The sequence below is a fragment of the Arachis ipaensis genome, chromosome B7, assembly GCF_059453495.1.
Source record: "Arachis ipaensis isolate K30076 ecotype BB chromosome B7, ASM5945349v1, whole genome shotgun sequence".
NCBI classification, from domain to species: Eukaryota; Viridiplantae; Streptophyta; class Magnoliopsida; order Fabales; family Fabaceae; genus Arachis; species Arachis ipaensis.
Window position 1 is genome coordinate 111,461,911 of NC_142442.1, and position 17,491 is coordinate 111,479,401.

Sequence of the window (17,491 nt, forward strand, 5' to 3'; positions counted from 1 at the left end):
TGCTACTGATAAGTATTGACCAAATTTGTTATTCCTTAAGTAATTTGGTTCATTTATTAGTTTATTTCAATTCATTTTGCAAAATTTAATGATGGAAAAGTATAACACCCCAAGTTTTTGAAAAATTGGACAATAATTTATTCATAATTTATTATTTTATTTAAAAAAATTATTTTTTTAAAAGTAATTAAATTAAATTTTATGATACTTTGAGTTTAAAATCTATTAATATTTTTAAATAATTTTTAATATAATAAGATATTTTTAAAAAAATAAATAAATTATAATTATAATTATTATTACTATTATTAATTAATTAATTAATAAGTTTGATAAGGGATTTAAGAAAAGAGAATCATTTACTTGGCCGAAGCCAATGTGAAAGCAACGGAAAGAAAGCCAAAATGTGGCTTATATATATATATATAACCTTTTCTAGTGATGTTTACACTTCTCATGAAATTATTCATTCCTGCTTGATATGTTCTTCGATCTCCCTTCCCCTCTTTTAAGATCAGATCGAGAGTTCCAACAGAACGAGCATTCGCTCTACTTCTTCTTCCCTCTTCAAGCTGCCGAATATAGATGGATGGACTTTTTTCTTGACAGAAAAAATAAAAAGATGATTTCCTGTGCTCTGATTTTTTATTTTTATTACAATCAAAGAGCACTACCAAAGTGTTTCAAAAAAAGGGGTTATCCTGACGTAGGTCTGCTTTACCACGCGAAAAGCAAGCTATAGTTCCCTTTTTATTCTGCGCTCTCTTCTATATTTTACCAAATTTCCCTAATCTCGAATGGATTTCGAAGTGGATAGCGTGTATATATATATATATATATATATATATATATATATATATATATATATATATATATATATATATATATATATATAACACTTACTTAGGCTTCATCCATTCATTTAATCGAATGGAATTTGAGAAAGAAAGAGAGAAATCGAGTGAGAGAAAGATTGTGGGTGAGGAAGAGAGAAACCATGGAACCTTCGAACTTCCGGCTTTGATTTTTTGAGATCCGTAACTCTAATAAAAAATTTAATCTGATAAAAATGTTCGTATCTTCCTCCTCTACATGCTGGCGTCACTTTTGTTTGGTGGAAGCTGACGGTGACGTAGCTCTCCTTCCCCTTGAGTTCGGTCAATTGGAGTTCTAGGAGGCACAGATAATTTCTGACGTTTTTCTCTTCAGCAGCTCGGTCAAAAAGCTTCTCCAGAGCTTCCGTTGTTTTGATTTTGTACGGAGGTAGGTTTTGGTAATTTTATAATAATTAAATGTGAATTTGATAAGTGAATGTTGGTTTGAGTAATTATTGTTTGAGTTTGAATGAGTTTATGTTGAATTATTATTGAATTATTGGGGTTTGCTTGAAATTTTGATTTGGTTATGTATGAACAGCCACCTGAGGTGTTTTTGATTATTTTGGGAGTAAAAATAGATTTTCGAAAGCTTTAAAAATTATATTAGCTAATTTTGAATTATTAAAGAAATGATTATGTTTTGAGTTTTATCGAGAAAAGTATTATGTTTAAGTTTGATTTATCAAGAAAATGAGTTTAATGAAAGAGAAATAGATTTGAATTTTTTTTTTTTTAAGAGAAATTTTGATATCTGAAAAGACCTGGGTAGTATGCAAGGGTTGTGGTTTAGTCCCACTTGCTCCAGGTTAAGATTTTAAAAAGATTGTGGTTTTGAATTTGAGCTATGACCTAGCAAGGATCGTGGTTGTTTACCACCCACGGGTTGTGAATGTGTTTGTGGGGATCGTGGTTATTTACCACCCACATGTGTGTTGTTTTTCTAATTGAAGATCTTGCGAGGTTCGTGGTGGTGTACCACTCGCAATGGTGGGGTTTGTGGTGGTGTACCACCTGCCAGGTGGGGTTCGTGGTGGTGTACCGCTCATCGGTTTTTAAGAGGACGATATCCGAGTTAGTTACCAGATGTGTCAGATTCTGGCAAAGTAACCGACACGTGAGCTCACGGCCAGTAGGACAGACATGCATCATACTGCATTTGTTTGTTTTGTCTGGGTATGCTTAAGTATTTTGGTTTGCCTCTCTGATGATTTTTGTCTAATTGTTATTTGTTGTACTTGCTGTAATTACTCTCTGATTGTGTTTGTCTTGCACTGTTTGTGCTTGTAATTGATTCTGTTTTGTGACTGAGTTTCGATATTGATTTAATTTGGACCAGAGGCCGAGTTGATTTGAGTTGGGCCGGAGGCCGTGATTGGTAGGATCAGCGGTAAGTTTTGATTAAAATGGTTTATTAGTAAGCGGTGAAAAGTATGTAGTGCTGTTTTGTGCAAAATTTTAAATAAGAAAAATATGAGTTTTAGATTTGAATAATAAATATAACTACACTCCCCCGACCCTACTAAGAACTCTCCAGTTCTTACCTTCTATTTCCACCCCCTTTTAGCTACAGGTGCGAAGATTTAGTGCGGAGCTACAGGAGCATAGAAGATTGAGTTTACGAGTTAATTTCTTAGATTTTATTTTTTTCTCGTTGTTTACTGTTTTTTTTTCTAGAGGGATAGGACTTGCATTTGACTATCTTTGAATAAGTCTATGTATATAAAGTTATGTGAATATATATACTTTTGTGATTAAGTGATTTAAAATAAAGTCTCCTTTCGTTTTTGTAATTAAAGTTTCGGTTCGTATTCGCGAAGGCTCAATATAAATAAAGATAGTATATAATAAAAAGATTTAGAGGTAAGTAGCGCTCAGACTTTTAGTACGATCATAAGGTGCTAAAAGTTAGGGTGTTACATTATGGTATCAGAGCAGTTCGTTCATGTTAGAGACTTGGGAATTGATTGACTATGCTTCACTGCATACTCTAAGTGTCTGTCATGCAATAGGATTTGTCCCAATGACAAGAGTTTGAGTTTCAGATGCATGACTGTCTAATGATTAATGCTATTAGTCGACCGTTACATTCCTCATGGTATTAGGTCTGACTAACTTAATACTGATAATTTATGTATATGGAAACACTAATGGGTTATCATGGATGAAATAAAAGTAATAAGTAATGCGAATTACGGGGTTTGGGAATGTTAGAAGTTACGTTTTAAGGATTCATTTCGAAGTATACCCTTTATTCGTGCTACACGAACTCGTGCCATCTCTTCTTTCATTATCTTCATTGGAATTCTTGCCTTGGATTATCTCAGAACATGATCTGAATATTTTCCGACCAAACCTTACTGTCCCCATGTACTTTTGTTTGCCTGCAAACTTAATTGCCTACCTGACCTCTTCCAAACATTATCTTTGATATTCATGTACTTCTCTTTGTGGACCTTATTTTCTTTAGTTTAAATTTAAACTTATTCCAATATAACAATTTTTTAGGACAAAAATTTTTATAAGGTGGATGAGATATAACACCGCGAGTTTTTAAAAAATTAAATAATGAGTTATTTATAATTTATTATTTTATTTAAAGAAAATTATTTTTCTTAAAGTAATTAAATTAAATTTTATGATACTTTGAGTTTAAAATCTATTAGGATTTCTAAATAATTTTTAATATAATAAGATATTTTGAAAAAAAATGAAAGAATTATTATTATTAATAATTAATTAATTAATTAATTAATAAGTTTGATAAGGGAATAAAGGAAAATGAATTATTTACTTGGCGGAAGCCAATGTGAAAGCAACAAAAAGAAAGCCAAAACGTGGCTTATATATATATATATATATATATATATATATATATAACTTACTTAGGTTTCATCCATTCATTTGACCGAATAAAATTTGAGAAAGAAAGAGAGAAATCAAGTGAGAGAGAGACCATGGGTGAGGAAGAGAAACTATGGAACCTTCGAACTTCTGGCTTTAATTTCTTGAGATTCGTAACTCCAATAAAAAATTTAATTCGATAAAAGTGTTTGTATCTTCCTCCTCTATATGCTAGTGTCACTATTGTTTGGTGGAAGCTGACGGTGACGTAGCTCCCCTTCCCCTTGAATTCTCCCAATTGGATTTCCAGGAGGCACAGACGATTTCTAACGTTTTTCTCTTCAGCAGCTCGGTCAGAAAGCTTCTCCGGAGCTTCCGTTGTTTTGATTTTGTACGGAGGTAGGTTTTGTTAATTTTATAATAATTAAATATGAATTTGATAAGGAAACGTTGGTTTGATTAATTATTGTTTAAGTTTGAATGAGTTTATGTTGAATTATTGGTGTTTGCTTGAGATTTTGATTCAGTTATGTATGAACAGCCACTTGGGGTGTTTTGATTATTTTGGGAGTAAAAATAGATTTTTAAAAGCTTTAAAATTTATATTATCCAATTTTGAATTATTAAAGAAATAGTTATGTTTTGAGTTTTATCGAGAAAAGTATTATGTTTGAATTTGATTTATCAAGAAAAGGAGTTTAATGAAAGAGAAATAGATTTGAATTATTTTTTTTAAAGAGAAATTTTGATATCTGGAAAGACCTGGGGAGTATGCAAGGGTTGTGGCTTAGTCCCACTTGCTCCAGGTCAAGATTTTAAAAGATTGTGGTTTTAAATTTGAGTTATGACCTGGTAAGGATCGTGGTAGTGTATTCTTTGTCCAGTATTGCGATGGACGTGGGGATCGTGGTTGTTTACCGCCCACGGTTTGTGAATGTTTTTGTGGGGATCGTGGTTATTTACCGCCCACGTGTGTGTTGTTTTTTCAATTGAAGATCTTGCGAGGTTCGTGGTGGTGTACTGCTCACCGGTTTTCAAGAGGACGATATCCGGGTTGGCTACCGGATGTGTCAGGTTCTGGCAAAGTAACCGACAAGTGAGCTCACGGCCAGTAGAACAGGCATGCATCATACTGTATTTGTTTGCTTTGTCTGGATATGCTTAAGTATTTTGGTTTGCCTATCTGATGATTTTTGTCTAATTGTTATTTGTTGTACTTGTTGTAATTGCTCTCTGATTGTGTTTGTCTTGCATTGTGTGTGCTTGTGATTAATTCTATTTTGTAACTGAGTTTTGATGTTGATTTAATTTGGGTCAGAGGCTGAGTTGATTTGAGTTGGGCCAGAGGCCGTGATTGGTAGGATCAGTGGTAAGTTTTGATTAAAATAGTTTCTTAGTAAGCAGTGAAATGTATGGTGTGTTGTTTTGTGCAAAATTTTAAACAAGGAAAATATGAATTTTAGATTTGAATAATGAACATAACTATACTCCCTGACCCTACTAAGAACTCCCCAATTCTTACCCCCTATTTCCACCCCTTTCAGCTACAGGTGCAAAGGTTTAGTGCGGAGTTACAGGAGCATAGAAGATTGAGTTTACGAGTTAATTTCTTAGATTTTATTTTTCCCTCGTTGTTTACTGTTTTGTTTTCTAGAGGGGTAGGACTTGCATTTGACGATCTTTGAATAAGTATATGTATATAAAGCTATGTGAATATATATACTTTTTTGATTAAGTGATTTAAAATAAAGTCTCCTTTTATTTTCTTAGTTTATGATTGTGAAATATATATCATGAAATGGATGGAAATAATTGACCCCGAAAAAATCAAAAATGAAAAATATAAATGTAAAAACTAAAAATAGGTAAGTAATTTCTAAATTGATAAATTTCGGTTTATTTCTTATTTTATATGGGTTTAAATTAAGCAATTTCTTTCAATTGAATTATAGGAAGAAGCAGATGCTTTCAGACGAAAATATGGTCCAACCATTCTCTTGGACAAGGTAATTAAATTGATAGACAAAGTCATTGAGGCATCTGAAGCCATAAGAATCTCAAAGCCATTCGCTGCCCTCTCAAGTTCTTTTTGTAAATTCTCATCTGGGAATATAAAAAGTAAATAGGTTCAATCTGTAATTAACACTAATTTGTAAGGAATTGTAAAGAGGTAAACACTTCTTTCACTCGTTGTAAATGGTAATGTATATATTTGAAAATTTTTTCTTAAATTCTTTTTTTTTATTTATTGAAAATGTATGGGCTATATTGAGATCACATTAATTTGAATGAATCTAGATTCACCATGAATACACTAAATAGGTTGAATATATGTATCAAACCTCAAGAGCGGAAAAAACACAAATGAACCGAAATTTATGCACAAAATGAAATGAAAAATGAACCTCATTATATGACTATTCAATTGCAGAAACACCTAAATTGTTTTCCACAACACAATTGCATAAGCTAGTTTGAAAAACTAAAAAGTGACTATTCAATAAAGCATAACATAAATAAGAAATTAACTCTCATTATATGACTAAAACTCAAATGAACCGAAATTTAGTCAAACATGAATTGAAATGTATTCTAACTAAATACCTAAAACTGTTTACCACAACACAATTACAGCAACTAGTTTGAAAAATCAAAATGTGACTATTCAATAAAAAATAACACAAATCAGAAATTAACCCTCATTTTTATCAAAGGAAAAATATTATATTAGCAAAATTTATTTTAATAAACACCAAAATTTCTATCATCCACTTCGGGATAATTCATATCATGTGCATGATAAAGGCCGGAGCTTGACTGAATCAATGATCCACCATCTAAAAGGTTTAACTGCAAAAAGAAATAAATCATATATTAGCAAAATGCACAAACGCATTTTTCCTAATCAAAAGCAAATCAATGTTACCTCGTTTAGAGCTGGCTTTTTCTTCTTCTTTTTTTTTGTTGCATTTGCGATCTTTTTTTTTTCATATTTGATCCCAGTCAATTCTTGGGACGTCCGCTTGTTCTAACACGTGGGGGCTTTGAAGGTCGTTAACATCATTCAACGTAGGTCGTCGTGAGATAACGAATATTTGCTTTTACTTTTCGCTTGATATTCTTGCATCTCAACCATGACATTATCAAAATTCCAGTGCAGAATTCCAGTCAACTCCTCGGATTCTGACGCAAATTCACAAATATTGTACAAGCGAAACACCAAATCATTAAATCTATTGCTTCTTGGCTCCAATATATATTTCGGTGCCACTTTATCTACTCGCTCAAAGCTTAAGGCACTCAAAGAATGACGGCACAATATACTCCTTGACTCAAACAATAAGCACTGACATTTTACTTTGCATGATATCGCATTGTATGTAACAACAAACTTGTTGAACCTTGAGTTAGAAACCTGTTTTACAACTTCATATGCCATATAACCTAGAACTGACTGTGTTGATCTTGTGATGCAATTCACCTTTCCTCTAAATTGTGCTTGAATTTTTCTGAACTTTTCATGAGTATACACATGCAGAAATTGAGCCTCTATTGTTGATTTTGTTGCACACAGTATGACAGTATGAAAATATGCAATATCAAATTCTCTCTCTCTCTCTCTCTTTGCTCTCTGCTTTCTAGGCAATTATCATATTGCTTTACAAATTGAATCAAGGAGCTATTGCGTGTAATAAACTTGTTAAAAAAAGCATGCATGCTCTCGTTCCTTTGTGTGCTTCTCATCCCGGTCCAAAAGTGGTGATTAAGATAAACTAGAATTCATAAATGACGATCTTCAAATAGCTCTGCAAATGAACCAAAATCAAACACAAAATGAACTGAAAGTTATACCCGTTTTCACCGAAAAATAACAATATCAATTAATTCGAATAAAACATCGGTTACCTGAAAGCCACTTATTGCCTCCAACACCATACTTTGTGAAAAAATCATTCCAATTCCTGTCAAATGCATCTTTTGTAAATGAGTCCCAAACAACATGACTCATCTCTTATTCGATTTTTTCATGTTGCTTGTAGCCATTTAATTTACTTAGGATCTTCTTCATGATATGCCAAATGTACTACCGGTAAATTGTTGTTGGCATACAGCTCTCAATAACCTTTTGTATCGATGCGCGTTGATCAATAAGAATCCCCTTTGGTGCCTTTCCTCCCATGTAACGAAGTCAACATTTGAATAACCATTTAAATGACTGAGTATCCTCATTTTTCATCAAATCACATCCGAGAAGTGTCGACTAACCGTGGTGATTCACACCCACAAAAAAACCAAAAACCAGATTGTACCTGCAAATGGACACCAACAGTTATGAACCAAAACTGGTTATGCGTATGAACCAAATATTATATCACAATGAACCAAACACATGTTTGTGTTGTAAGTCGTATCAAATGAAACAACATCTCCAAAATACTCGTACGCAACCCTGCTTCTTGCATCAGCCTAAAATGCATTTTTGATAGAGTGATCAACTTCAAGGTTAAGCTCAAAAAAAAATTTTTGATTCTTCTCTTTCATTCTTAATAAGTACTTTCCAAATTTTTTGGCTTCGGAAACATTCTGTATTTCCTTTGTAATGTAATTCCTCACTTCTTTTTCAATAAAACTTAGTTCACTATGACCACCTACTGCTGCTACAAATGACTGATATATTTTACACGGTCTGATTCTGGCTTCCTCGTTATTTTCAATAGTACGACGCACAAACATGCTTAGCTCCCTATGTTGTTTAAGTATCTTTTTTCGATCTAGACAGCAAGGATGTGAATGATTCAGAACAACTTTAGAAATAATCCAAAGACCAACGTCCTTCAATATATGTACATAAACCCTGGCTGGACAGTTTATTCCAACTGAGGGTTTGTCTTCAGTGTTGGAGATATCTTGGATTTCTATTTTTTTTTCTCTCTACTACATGTAATTAGTTAATTCTTAATTTCATCTCCCTTCTGAATGGTGTTCCTTATTTTCGTAGAAAAACCAGCAAGTTTGGAATAATCTTTGTAGAACTTTCCAACTTCTTCGAGTGTCTTGGAAGTCATCTCAACCTCTGGGACGAACTGTTCATCGACAATACACCTGGACTGTAAAATGAACAGAAATATTGTTATAACAAGACCATTGTGTAATAACCAATGAACCGAAACATATGCATTCTATATAAATTCAAAAACTCCTGCATTCTATCCAAATTCAAATTCATGAACAACACATATTTTAGCAAAGAAAGACAAAATTATTCATTATCACTTTATTCAATTGGACTCCATTCAATTCAATTCAAAATTTTTGAAGAATGAACTGAAATAATATCATAATAAGATTATTGTGTAATAACAAATGAACCGAAAAATGTCCATTATATAAATTCAAATTCAGAAACTCCAGCATTCTAGAATGAACCGAAAATATTATTAAAATAAAACCATTATATAATACCAAATGAACCGAAAATTGAACACTGGTTTTATTACTTTATTCAATTGCATTCCATTCCATTCAATTCAAAATTGTTGAAGAATGAAACTAGATAAAATGAAGACCGATCCAAACCTTGTCCACTTGATTCGATTAAGAAGAATAATCCAAATCGCTCTCATTCAATTGATTTGAACTTGAATCATTTATTGTTTTGATAATACGATATTCGATTCAGAAGAATAATACGCTATTTAAATGCATATCGAAATCTAAAGAGAAAGAGAAGAAATCTGAGGAAAAACACAACAAAAATGAATGAAAATCTGAAGAGAAATCAGAGAAACAAAAAAAAAAAAAGAACGAAGAAGCTTTACATTGAAGAAGAACGAAGAAGGAAGTTGAAGAGGAAGTTTTACGTTGAATAGATTTACGTTAAAAGTATTTAAAAAAACATGAAAGAAAAGGTGGCATGGCATATGAGAAAAAATTACATGGTTGGACTTGGTTAGGAAAATTACTTGGATGCAAAGCATTATTGCAAATAATAATAAATATTTAAAGTCGATAAAGGGCTAGTCCCTGTCCTTGATCAGTCTTACTCGAAAGTCCAAAGTCCAAACTAATTACTGTCACTAAACTCGGTTTTGGCCAACCTAAAATGATAATTAACCAATAACCAAATAAGCCTAATTCTCCCATTTTTATCTTTGGTTGAGCAAAGTTACTTCAGGAATCCCACAAAGGCCACAACTGATGGCTAAACGGACACTATGCTGAATAAGTGTTGAGAAACTAGCGCTAATTTATCCTATTACACCATTTCAATCTAACAATCAAAAAACAAAAAAATGAATACACTAACAAATAATAATAATAATAATAATTTTATTTCATTAGACGAACTAATATTGTCTGTCTAAACAAAAAGATCGATTTTAAAATTTTAAATTTTTTTAAGAACTGATATACTTTTATTAAATAAAAAAAATAAAGACTGATTCAATTAATTTTTTTATTAGAATTTAACGTGAGAATTGATATATCTAACAAAATAAAAAGTTAAAAACTGATTTAATGATTCAAATTTATTTAGAATTAAATTGTCTGACTAAAAATTTTTTTGAAAACTGATTTGGTATATTACTCTAAAATTAATACATAATTAAATAACTAATACTGCTTTTTTGAAACTACTTTGATCAAATACTCATTTATATTTATAATTATTCCTTTTTGTTGGATGAAAATAAACTAGCGCGGAAATATAATTCTTCATTAGAAAATTCTGAGCAGATATAAAAGCTACGGATTGTGCCATTTTTTTATTATAATATCATTCTTTGGGTGTTGCTTGGGTATGAGTTTGAGGTGAGAATCAAATACAGCTCCAAATGCTTGATAATTTGATATCAATTGATTTCCAATGAAGTATCAGCTATGTAGCTCTTCAGAAAAAATCACAGATACAACAATAAAGTCTTCAGAAAAGCGCTCTACTATTCTCATAAATCAAATCTCACACTCCATCTACCTTTGTAGTCTGCATTGAAGGTCCAATTATTCTCCCTAAGCTGCACATAAGGAACCTGAAACAAGGTTCAAACATACAGTGTTACCATTAACGAAAAGGACAACATGTAGAGAGTATGAAATGACCGAGCAAATAGTATTGGGGGGAATAAATTACTAATTGCAACTTCATGCTAATTTACTGGTTCCACAGCTTCGGATTGGTTACCACACAACATATCCACAGTGATTTTAGTTATTCTTTTGGAATGAAAATAACTTAAAATAAGGATACAACAATTCCATCCAACAATTTCCACTCATCACTTCAGCATTTGAACTGCACTAGTTGTATTTAGCAATCCCCTTTCAGTTCAATAAAATTCAATCTCAACTATCTCTACGCTTCCACTAAATTGAGATGCATATAATAGAATCTACTAAATTGAAGGACATGGAACTATGCATATGGCATTAGCTATTAGGTGATGTGCAAGAGTCAAGAGAAACCTGTTCAAAGACTTCATAGCCAAGCCTAAGTCTAACATCTTGGTCCTTCTGAAAATTAAATATGTTCCATGAGAATTCAGCAGCTCCACTAGACTTCCGCTGCGAAAACCAAAGTAGCAGCTGCCGTTATTAGATCAAAGGAAACAACACTAAAGAGTCAATAACTAATTCCGGTACCTCTTTAAAGTTCTGGTCAACGTCACATCGTCCCTTAATTTTAAAGTCAAAGAGCTTATCAACAGTGACAGGGAATGTCTTCTTTGCACGAACAGTGTAGCGTAGCTTCTCATGCTTATCATAGCGCAATCCAACACCAAGTGTTGCTGATAACTACATTACAGTATCACATAACAAGAATTAATGAATTTAATTTGAAAATACGATTAGGGCTTGGGAGTAAAACGGAACTGACCGAGGGGTAGAAATGTCTAATTTGGGCACTCAGAGAACTGGCTTGCCCGACTCTGGTATCAAGCTCTCCATGAACCTGCCAGAACAGTGCCACGTACACAAACCTCAACTATAAGGAGAAATATTTCTTCAATTACAGCATAGCATTTGATGGCCAAAACAACACTGTTACCTGGAAGAAAGTGTTCGAGTCGATTGGGACTTTCTCCTTCGCATGGATTCTTAGAGCTTTCGAATCTCCTCCATATCTCAGAGATGTCTCCATTTTTTTTTTCCCTCACTCGATTATCCCCTACTATCTTCAGCAGGACTTTAGATTATTTATTCCATAAAACCCTAAAACATGCTACGTTTTTTTTTAAGTTGATGATGCTACGTTTTTTATTTTGTATAAGGGTTTTCTTATCTATGGGCCCATTTGCTGTCCACTCTCTTGGGCAACATAAGCATATGGTAGATGGGTTTGGCTAGATGGCGTTTGATATATTTTCTAATTCCATGAAAAATTATATGGTTGAATTATTTCATGTGTTTTTCTATAAAACATTTAATAATCAAATTGCACATAATATGTTTTCAATATTTAATCAACATTATGGAACTCTTAATATAAATTGTAACCAATCAAATTTTGATCATTTTGTTACAACAATTTGTAATAAAAAACAAACCATATTTTATACAAGTATCTAAAAAACCTCTGTATTTCATAATTTCAATTCCGTTGGTCGTGTAATACGGGCTCGATGAAAGAGAGTTAAGTACTAGTAGTATCCACCATCCAGTAGGTATTGGTAAGATAACAAGGATATAAAAGTGTACAGTACCATAAACCTTAACTGCTGCTACAATATATAAATAAAGTCCATACAAAACTAGCAAAATCCTCTCTTGGCAACGATTAGACCGCCGCAAAATTCGAACCAAACAAGTAAAACAATGTCAAAATGGTCTCATTTCATGTCGTCCGGAGCAGCATATTCAACAATCATCATATCTCATCGATAAAATCCATGAGGTCATCAACCTCCTGCCTCAAAGAGGTAATTTTCTGCTGATTTGAAGCAATCCGATTCTCAATTTCCCTTCCTCCTAACTTCTTCTCGTAGCAGTCTACAACTGTTGTGTGTTTTGCCATGAGTCTCTCCTGCAAATCTCTCTCCTTAGCAATCAGTTCTTCCACCTGAAAACAACAGCATATGTTATAGAAATACAGTATAAAATCAAGAGGAAAAGAATATAGACCAGAAGTATTTATTTCTCGCATAACCTTGGGCAGTATATGAGCTGCTTGTGGAGAAGATTGCAAGAATGTCACCAGAGGCTTCAAGTCTTTAGAAACCCCTTTCAACAAGCTATCAACTGATTTTCTAGTTGCTTTACAAGCTTGAACATCTCCTGTCCTAGAAAGATCACGCAATGATGCTTCTAGCTTGTCATGTGCTGTTAAGCAATGGCTAATGATATTATGGATCTGCTGAACAGTTGCTTGCACCTGAATGGTGGTGACACGAGTCAATAATCTAAGTACCAATCAATTGTAAATGTTAGATTCTATACAAAACACACGTTGATTACCTCTTCCCACTGGACCTTAGCCAAATAAGATGCAGATGATTTGGAGATTGACAAATCCGCATGCATGTAGACAATGCAGGCAACAAAGAGAAAGAAAAACCCAAAGATCAACATCAGAGGCTCCCTGAGCATGGAGAGACTGTTAAATTTATAATAGACCTGCAACATCAGCAATGACAATTAGTAAGATGTACATCTACGTCATTGCTATATACCAAAAGAATATATCAACCAATCAAATTCATAATCTGTTTTTCTTGTATTCTAGCAATCTATTCTGTTTCAATTTCTGGCAGCCTAGACTTACAAGTCGCAACAACCAAGTGTAAAAGTAAGCAAAAAACTTAACACATAAATACATCTCCAAATTCAAAATGGTCTATGAGATTTGGTATCCTAGTCTTAATTCTCACAGTAATTTATTTTTTTTTTATTGATTTTCCTTTCAAACAAATAGATGCTCAGAACCTTTCACCAAGATTGTTACTAGCACACTATTGTGCTAAATATCACACTATTGGTAACAATTATCCTTGTGGGCAAGATTGTTAAAACATTAGCACACTAATTTATTCTTGGTGGCCTGCTTGATACAATCTTACATAAGCTTCGTCAAAAGATAGAGGGGTAATACCTGAAAGTGCTCATTATGCTCAGGCACAACATTGTTCTTTTCCAGCACAACAACAGGTCTACCAACAAGATCCAAGTGGGAAAACTTTGTCTGCAACAATTACATGGAATGGCTATAAAACCCAGATAAGGGAGCTAAAACTGATGGTAAAGAAAATAGTGATGGTTTGGCAGAAAAGGTCAATCTAAACTATCTAGGCAATACCTCCTGCCATTGTTTCACCGGAAATGGAACAGACGCAGAAATATCTTTGGACCCTTCTGGTAGAACAACCTGCAATTGCAAGCAACAGGCAGATGTAGTTGTAAGCACTATATGATGAGGAAAATAACCGAACATAACGAAATGTAGGGAGGATTACAAAAGATGAATTACTAGTAAAGTATTTCCAGTTTAAGAACAACTACTGAAGTTGTTAACCACTCAGGTACCAATTAGTTAAAAATCACATTTGTATCTTCATTATCAAGATAAAATAATTGAGCTAACCTTCACAATGAGAGTGTCAATCACTAGCTCATTTATAGGGGAACCAAAAGAAAAATTAAGGAAACGTTTTCCATCCGATTCGAATAGGAAGTCCCGCAATGGCAAACCATATCCAATCGTAAAAGCAGTTCTCCATCCACCAAACAAAGGGTACCTAGGTTCAATCTCCAGTTCTGTCTGCTTTCCAGAGAAGTATAATTCTTAGCAAATATTAGCAAAAGTATTTCAGAGCAAAAATAGGACAATTGGAGGACATCCACCTTCTTTGAGTCACCCCATAAACTAGAAGTGGAAATGTTTCCAATTTCATCCCTGTAGTAAACTGAATGAGCTCGTGGCGGCAGCCTTGCAACAAGACGCCTAAAGGCTGATGCACCTCTTACATATGGCCTGGCCTGATAGTCAAGTCTGCAATGGAAACAAACTACTATTACATGTCACTCTAACAAAATAACGACAGAGGAATTCATAATCGCAGAAACAAGGTAACCTAGAAAATTCTCCTTTACTCTTGGCACCACCATGAAAGAGATTGTAATGCTCTGTGACCTGTACATTTCCCCAATGGGAAATCTCGATCTCTCGCACTAACTCTTCAGCAACTGCAAAGGGTTGATTATTCTCAAAGTGAATAATTATTGGCAAGTATGAAAATGGTGGAATATTATGGAACGGGCCATATTTCAACTCAGATCCAGACAGTTTTGTGCCCTCAAGTTTTGTGTAGGACTCAACTCTTGCTTCGGGCAATTTAACAGCGAGTGACTGGACCATTACTTTATAAGGAGAAAGAAAGTGTGCAGTATCTTGAAACAGTAAAAGCTGGATATCAGCTTGACTAATTTTCTCAGGAAATGGTTCCAACGCATGGGTAAAAACAGCCAAGACATCCAACAGCAAACTCTCTCCCTTCCCAAGCCCCTTGGGTAAAGATAGGGAATAAAATGTCAAGGAATCAGGCACATCTTTAGGGATAACAACTTCAGTGGGTAAACCAGCACCAGAAGATGCTTTCCCTTTCCCCTTTCCTTCATTAAGTGTTGCTGTCAAGTATGCCAGGTGCTTTGCCTGATTTTCAGGAAAGGACAACAAGATCTCGGAGATAGGGTTTGATCCCGCATTCTCTACCTGCAAACAATAGAAGCAAAATAAAATAAAATAAAATAAAAAATTATTGAAACACAAAATGTGAAAAGGGATGGCATGCTAAGAGCAATTACATCTGTTAACTGGCTTTCAGAACTGGTTCTCTTTTGATTTAAATTTAAATTCTGGTTTGCCGAAGAAGGAAAAGATTTGTGTTTCAAAAGCATATATCTTTAAATCAAAATTTAAGAGGTATTTCTTCCAGAACCTTAGGTTGTCAATTACCTTACCGAAATTCAGTGGTGTATAGTATAGTATAGTAGTAGAGTTCGTGTGATACATTTGCTAAGGCAATGGTTAGTGTCCATGTCCACTAGAGACATCGACGACACCCATTTGTTTGATAAGACACACATTCGATGGGCACAGTGGCACACAAGTGCACACAAAATGCATATCTTCAGTGTCCCTCCTTCGAGCTAAGACACAGATTTTAGACATGGACATAATTTTTTTACACTTTTGCTCTTACCCTTTTTTCTTATTTCCAGTTTTAACCTTCATCTGTTAACCCTAATCCAAGTTTTTTCTCTTCCTTCCTTCCTTCCTCTCACACTCCTATGCTCCTCCTTGCTACCCAAATCCACTGCCTCTCCTCCTCCTCCCTCCCTCCATCTCTTCACAGATTTGCATCGTGTCCCCCTCTCCTTCCTCCTCAACCATCCTCCTCGTCACCTTCTTCTTCGTGCTCCTCTGCGTTCTTAGCCTGCCATCATTGCCCCTGCCACCTCTTCCCCCTGCTCATCGTGTCTGGATCTGCTCGTTTCTGGATCTTCTCTGTCTTTGTCGCACTGCATATCTGCATCTGAGTCTGCTTTGTTTTAGTCGTCTCCACTATCCGCCACTGCTTGATCTCCTCCAGCTTCCCTCTGCCTCTTTTACTGCTGCATTACTCCCCCTATCTTTCTCTCAGACTTCTTGTTTCTGTTTTTTATTTATTGTTTAATTAAACAAATTGCATTTTATTTTGATAATCATCGTTAGTTTGGTTTAATTGAATTTGTTTGAATAGGAGTGGTTGAAAATGGTGATTTAAGATGAGATCGGAAGGAGATGAAAAATCAGGGATGGCAGTTTTGGTGGTAGTTGAATCAAGGTAATATAGTCTTTTGGAATATGTGTGCCTTGTTCATTAGTTTAACCAAACACACTAAGTAGACACAAATATTTTGTTTCTATGTCCTGTGTCTCTATGACAATGTCTATGTCCCAAGGTATACATTAACCAAACGGAGCCTAAGGCAGCAAATTGCACGAACAACGCTTAAGAAAATTAGAGAACAAGTGAATAAATAATTGAGAATGTGAAATATATTTTGAGTACCTTGAGTGAGGTAGTTATGCGCACAATTTGAGATGTCAAATCAATCTGCAAAGACACAGGGAAAACACGATCAGAAAGAGGATTCACTAGCTGCGAAAATTGTTAGATCTTTACATAGCATCGTGGTTTTCATGTTGACCGGTATGAGATTAAAGTCAAACGATAAATAAAAGCAGAGCGACATTTATAGATGAGTAGAACAGGAAAAACGCAAATAGTGTAGATCGGAGGAAATGAAACAACAATCGGAATCATGAAATGGAAAATAGAAACCCTAAAAAGGGGAAGGGAGAGAGAAAGACTTACGCGACGGTCAACCTTGGCGAGGATTAGATCGGAGAAGACCGGGGAGGAGGATAGAACGCCGAATGCAAGCGTAAACAAAAGAAGAGTCAAAGCGAACCTCAGCATTTTCTTCAGCTCATACACCTAAACCAAATTTACGTTTGCTCACTTTAAAGAAAAACCACCACACCGGACACCACTCTACTCACTGCTCATTGATACTACTAACTGCTCAGCCGACCATCCTCCTAAAATATAATATGAGAAATAAGAGAGTACGAGACCAGCAAATTTATTGATTTATAGTATACTGATCATTTTTTTTTTTTTTACCAAAAAAACTTGAATTCACAACTTCTTAATTTAGTATGAGAGATTATACCATTTAAATTATAATTTATTGACATTTATAATGATCAATTAATTATTATTAATATTTTT

General features: G+C 34.1%; 2 protein-coding genes across 2 annotated transcripts; both read right to left on the reverse strand.

Annotated features, from left to right (window-relative positions):
• Positions 1-10,458: 10,458 nt before the first annotated feature.
• On the reverse strand, positions 10,459-11,942 carry LOC107607999 (outer envelope pore protein 21, chloroplastic). The gene is made up of 5 exons (XM_016309892.3): positions 11,767-11,942; positions 11,596-11,670; positions 11,361-11,513; positions 11,184-11,282; positions 10,459-10,750 (listed from the first exon to the last, which is right to left on the reverse strand). Exons 1-5 carry the CDS (start codon positions 11,857-11,859, stop codon positions 10,667-10,669), a joined length of 504 nt encoding a protein of 167 aa, XP_016165378.1. The 5' UTR covers positions 11,860-11,942; the 3' UTR covers positions 10,459-10,666.
• Positions 11,943-12,286: 344 nt separating this feature from the next.
• Positions 12,287-17,326, reverse strand: LOC107609598 (Ribophorin I). Its single transcript, XM_016311598.3, has 10 exons — positions 17,072-17,326; positions 16,766-16,810; positions 14,786-15,423; positions 14,556-14,703; positions 14,296-14,472; positions 14,011-14,079; positions 13,807-13,896; positions 13,173-13,331; positions 12,865-13,089; positions 12,287-12,777 (listed from the first exon to the last, which is right to left on the reverse strand). Exons 1-10 carry the CDS (start codon positions 17,174-17,176, stop codon positions 12,586-12,588), a joined length of 1,848 nt encoding a protein of 615 aa, XP_016167084.1. The 5' UTR covers positions 17,177-17,326; the 3' UTR covers positions 12,287-12,585.
• Between the last annotated feature and the right edge of the window lie 165 nt (positions 17,327-17,491).

Coding starts and splice junctions, on each gene's coding strand:
- LOC107609598 (XM_016311598.3), bottom strand. CDS start 17,176: ATGCTGAGGTTCGCTTTGACTCTTCTTTTGTTTACGCTTGCATTCGGC. Junction 14,704..14,785: donor AGTAAAGGAGAATTTTCTAG/GTTACCTTGTTT, acceptor TTTCCATTGCAG/ACTTGACTATCAGGCCAGGC. Junction 14,080..14,295: donor TTGACACTCTCATTGTGAAG/GTTAGCTCAATT, acceptor TTGCAATTGCAG/GTTGTTCTACCAGAAGGGTC.
- LOC107607999 (XM_016309892.3), bottom strand. CDS start 11,859: ATGGAGACATCTCTGAGATATGGAGGAGATTCGAAAGCTCTAAGAATC. Junction 11,671..11,766: donor ACTCGAACACTTTCTTCCAG/GTAACAGTGTTG, acceptor CTGTTCTGGCAG/GTTCATGGAGAGCTTGATAC. Junction 11,514..11,595: donor TTAGACATTTCTACCCCTCG/GTCAGTTCCGTT, acceptor ACTGTAATGTAG/TTATCAGCAACACTTGGTGT.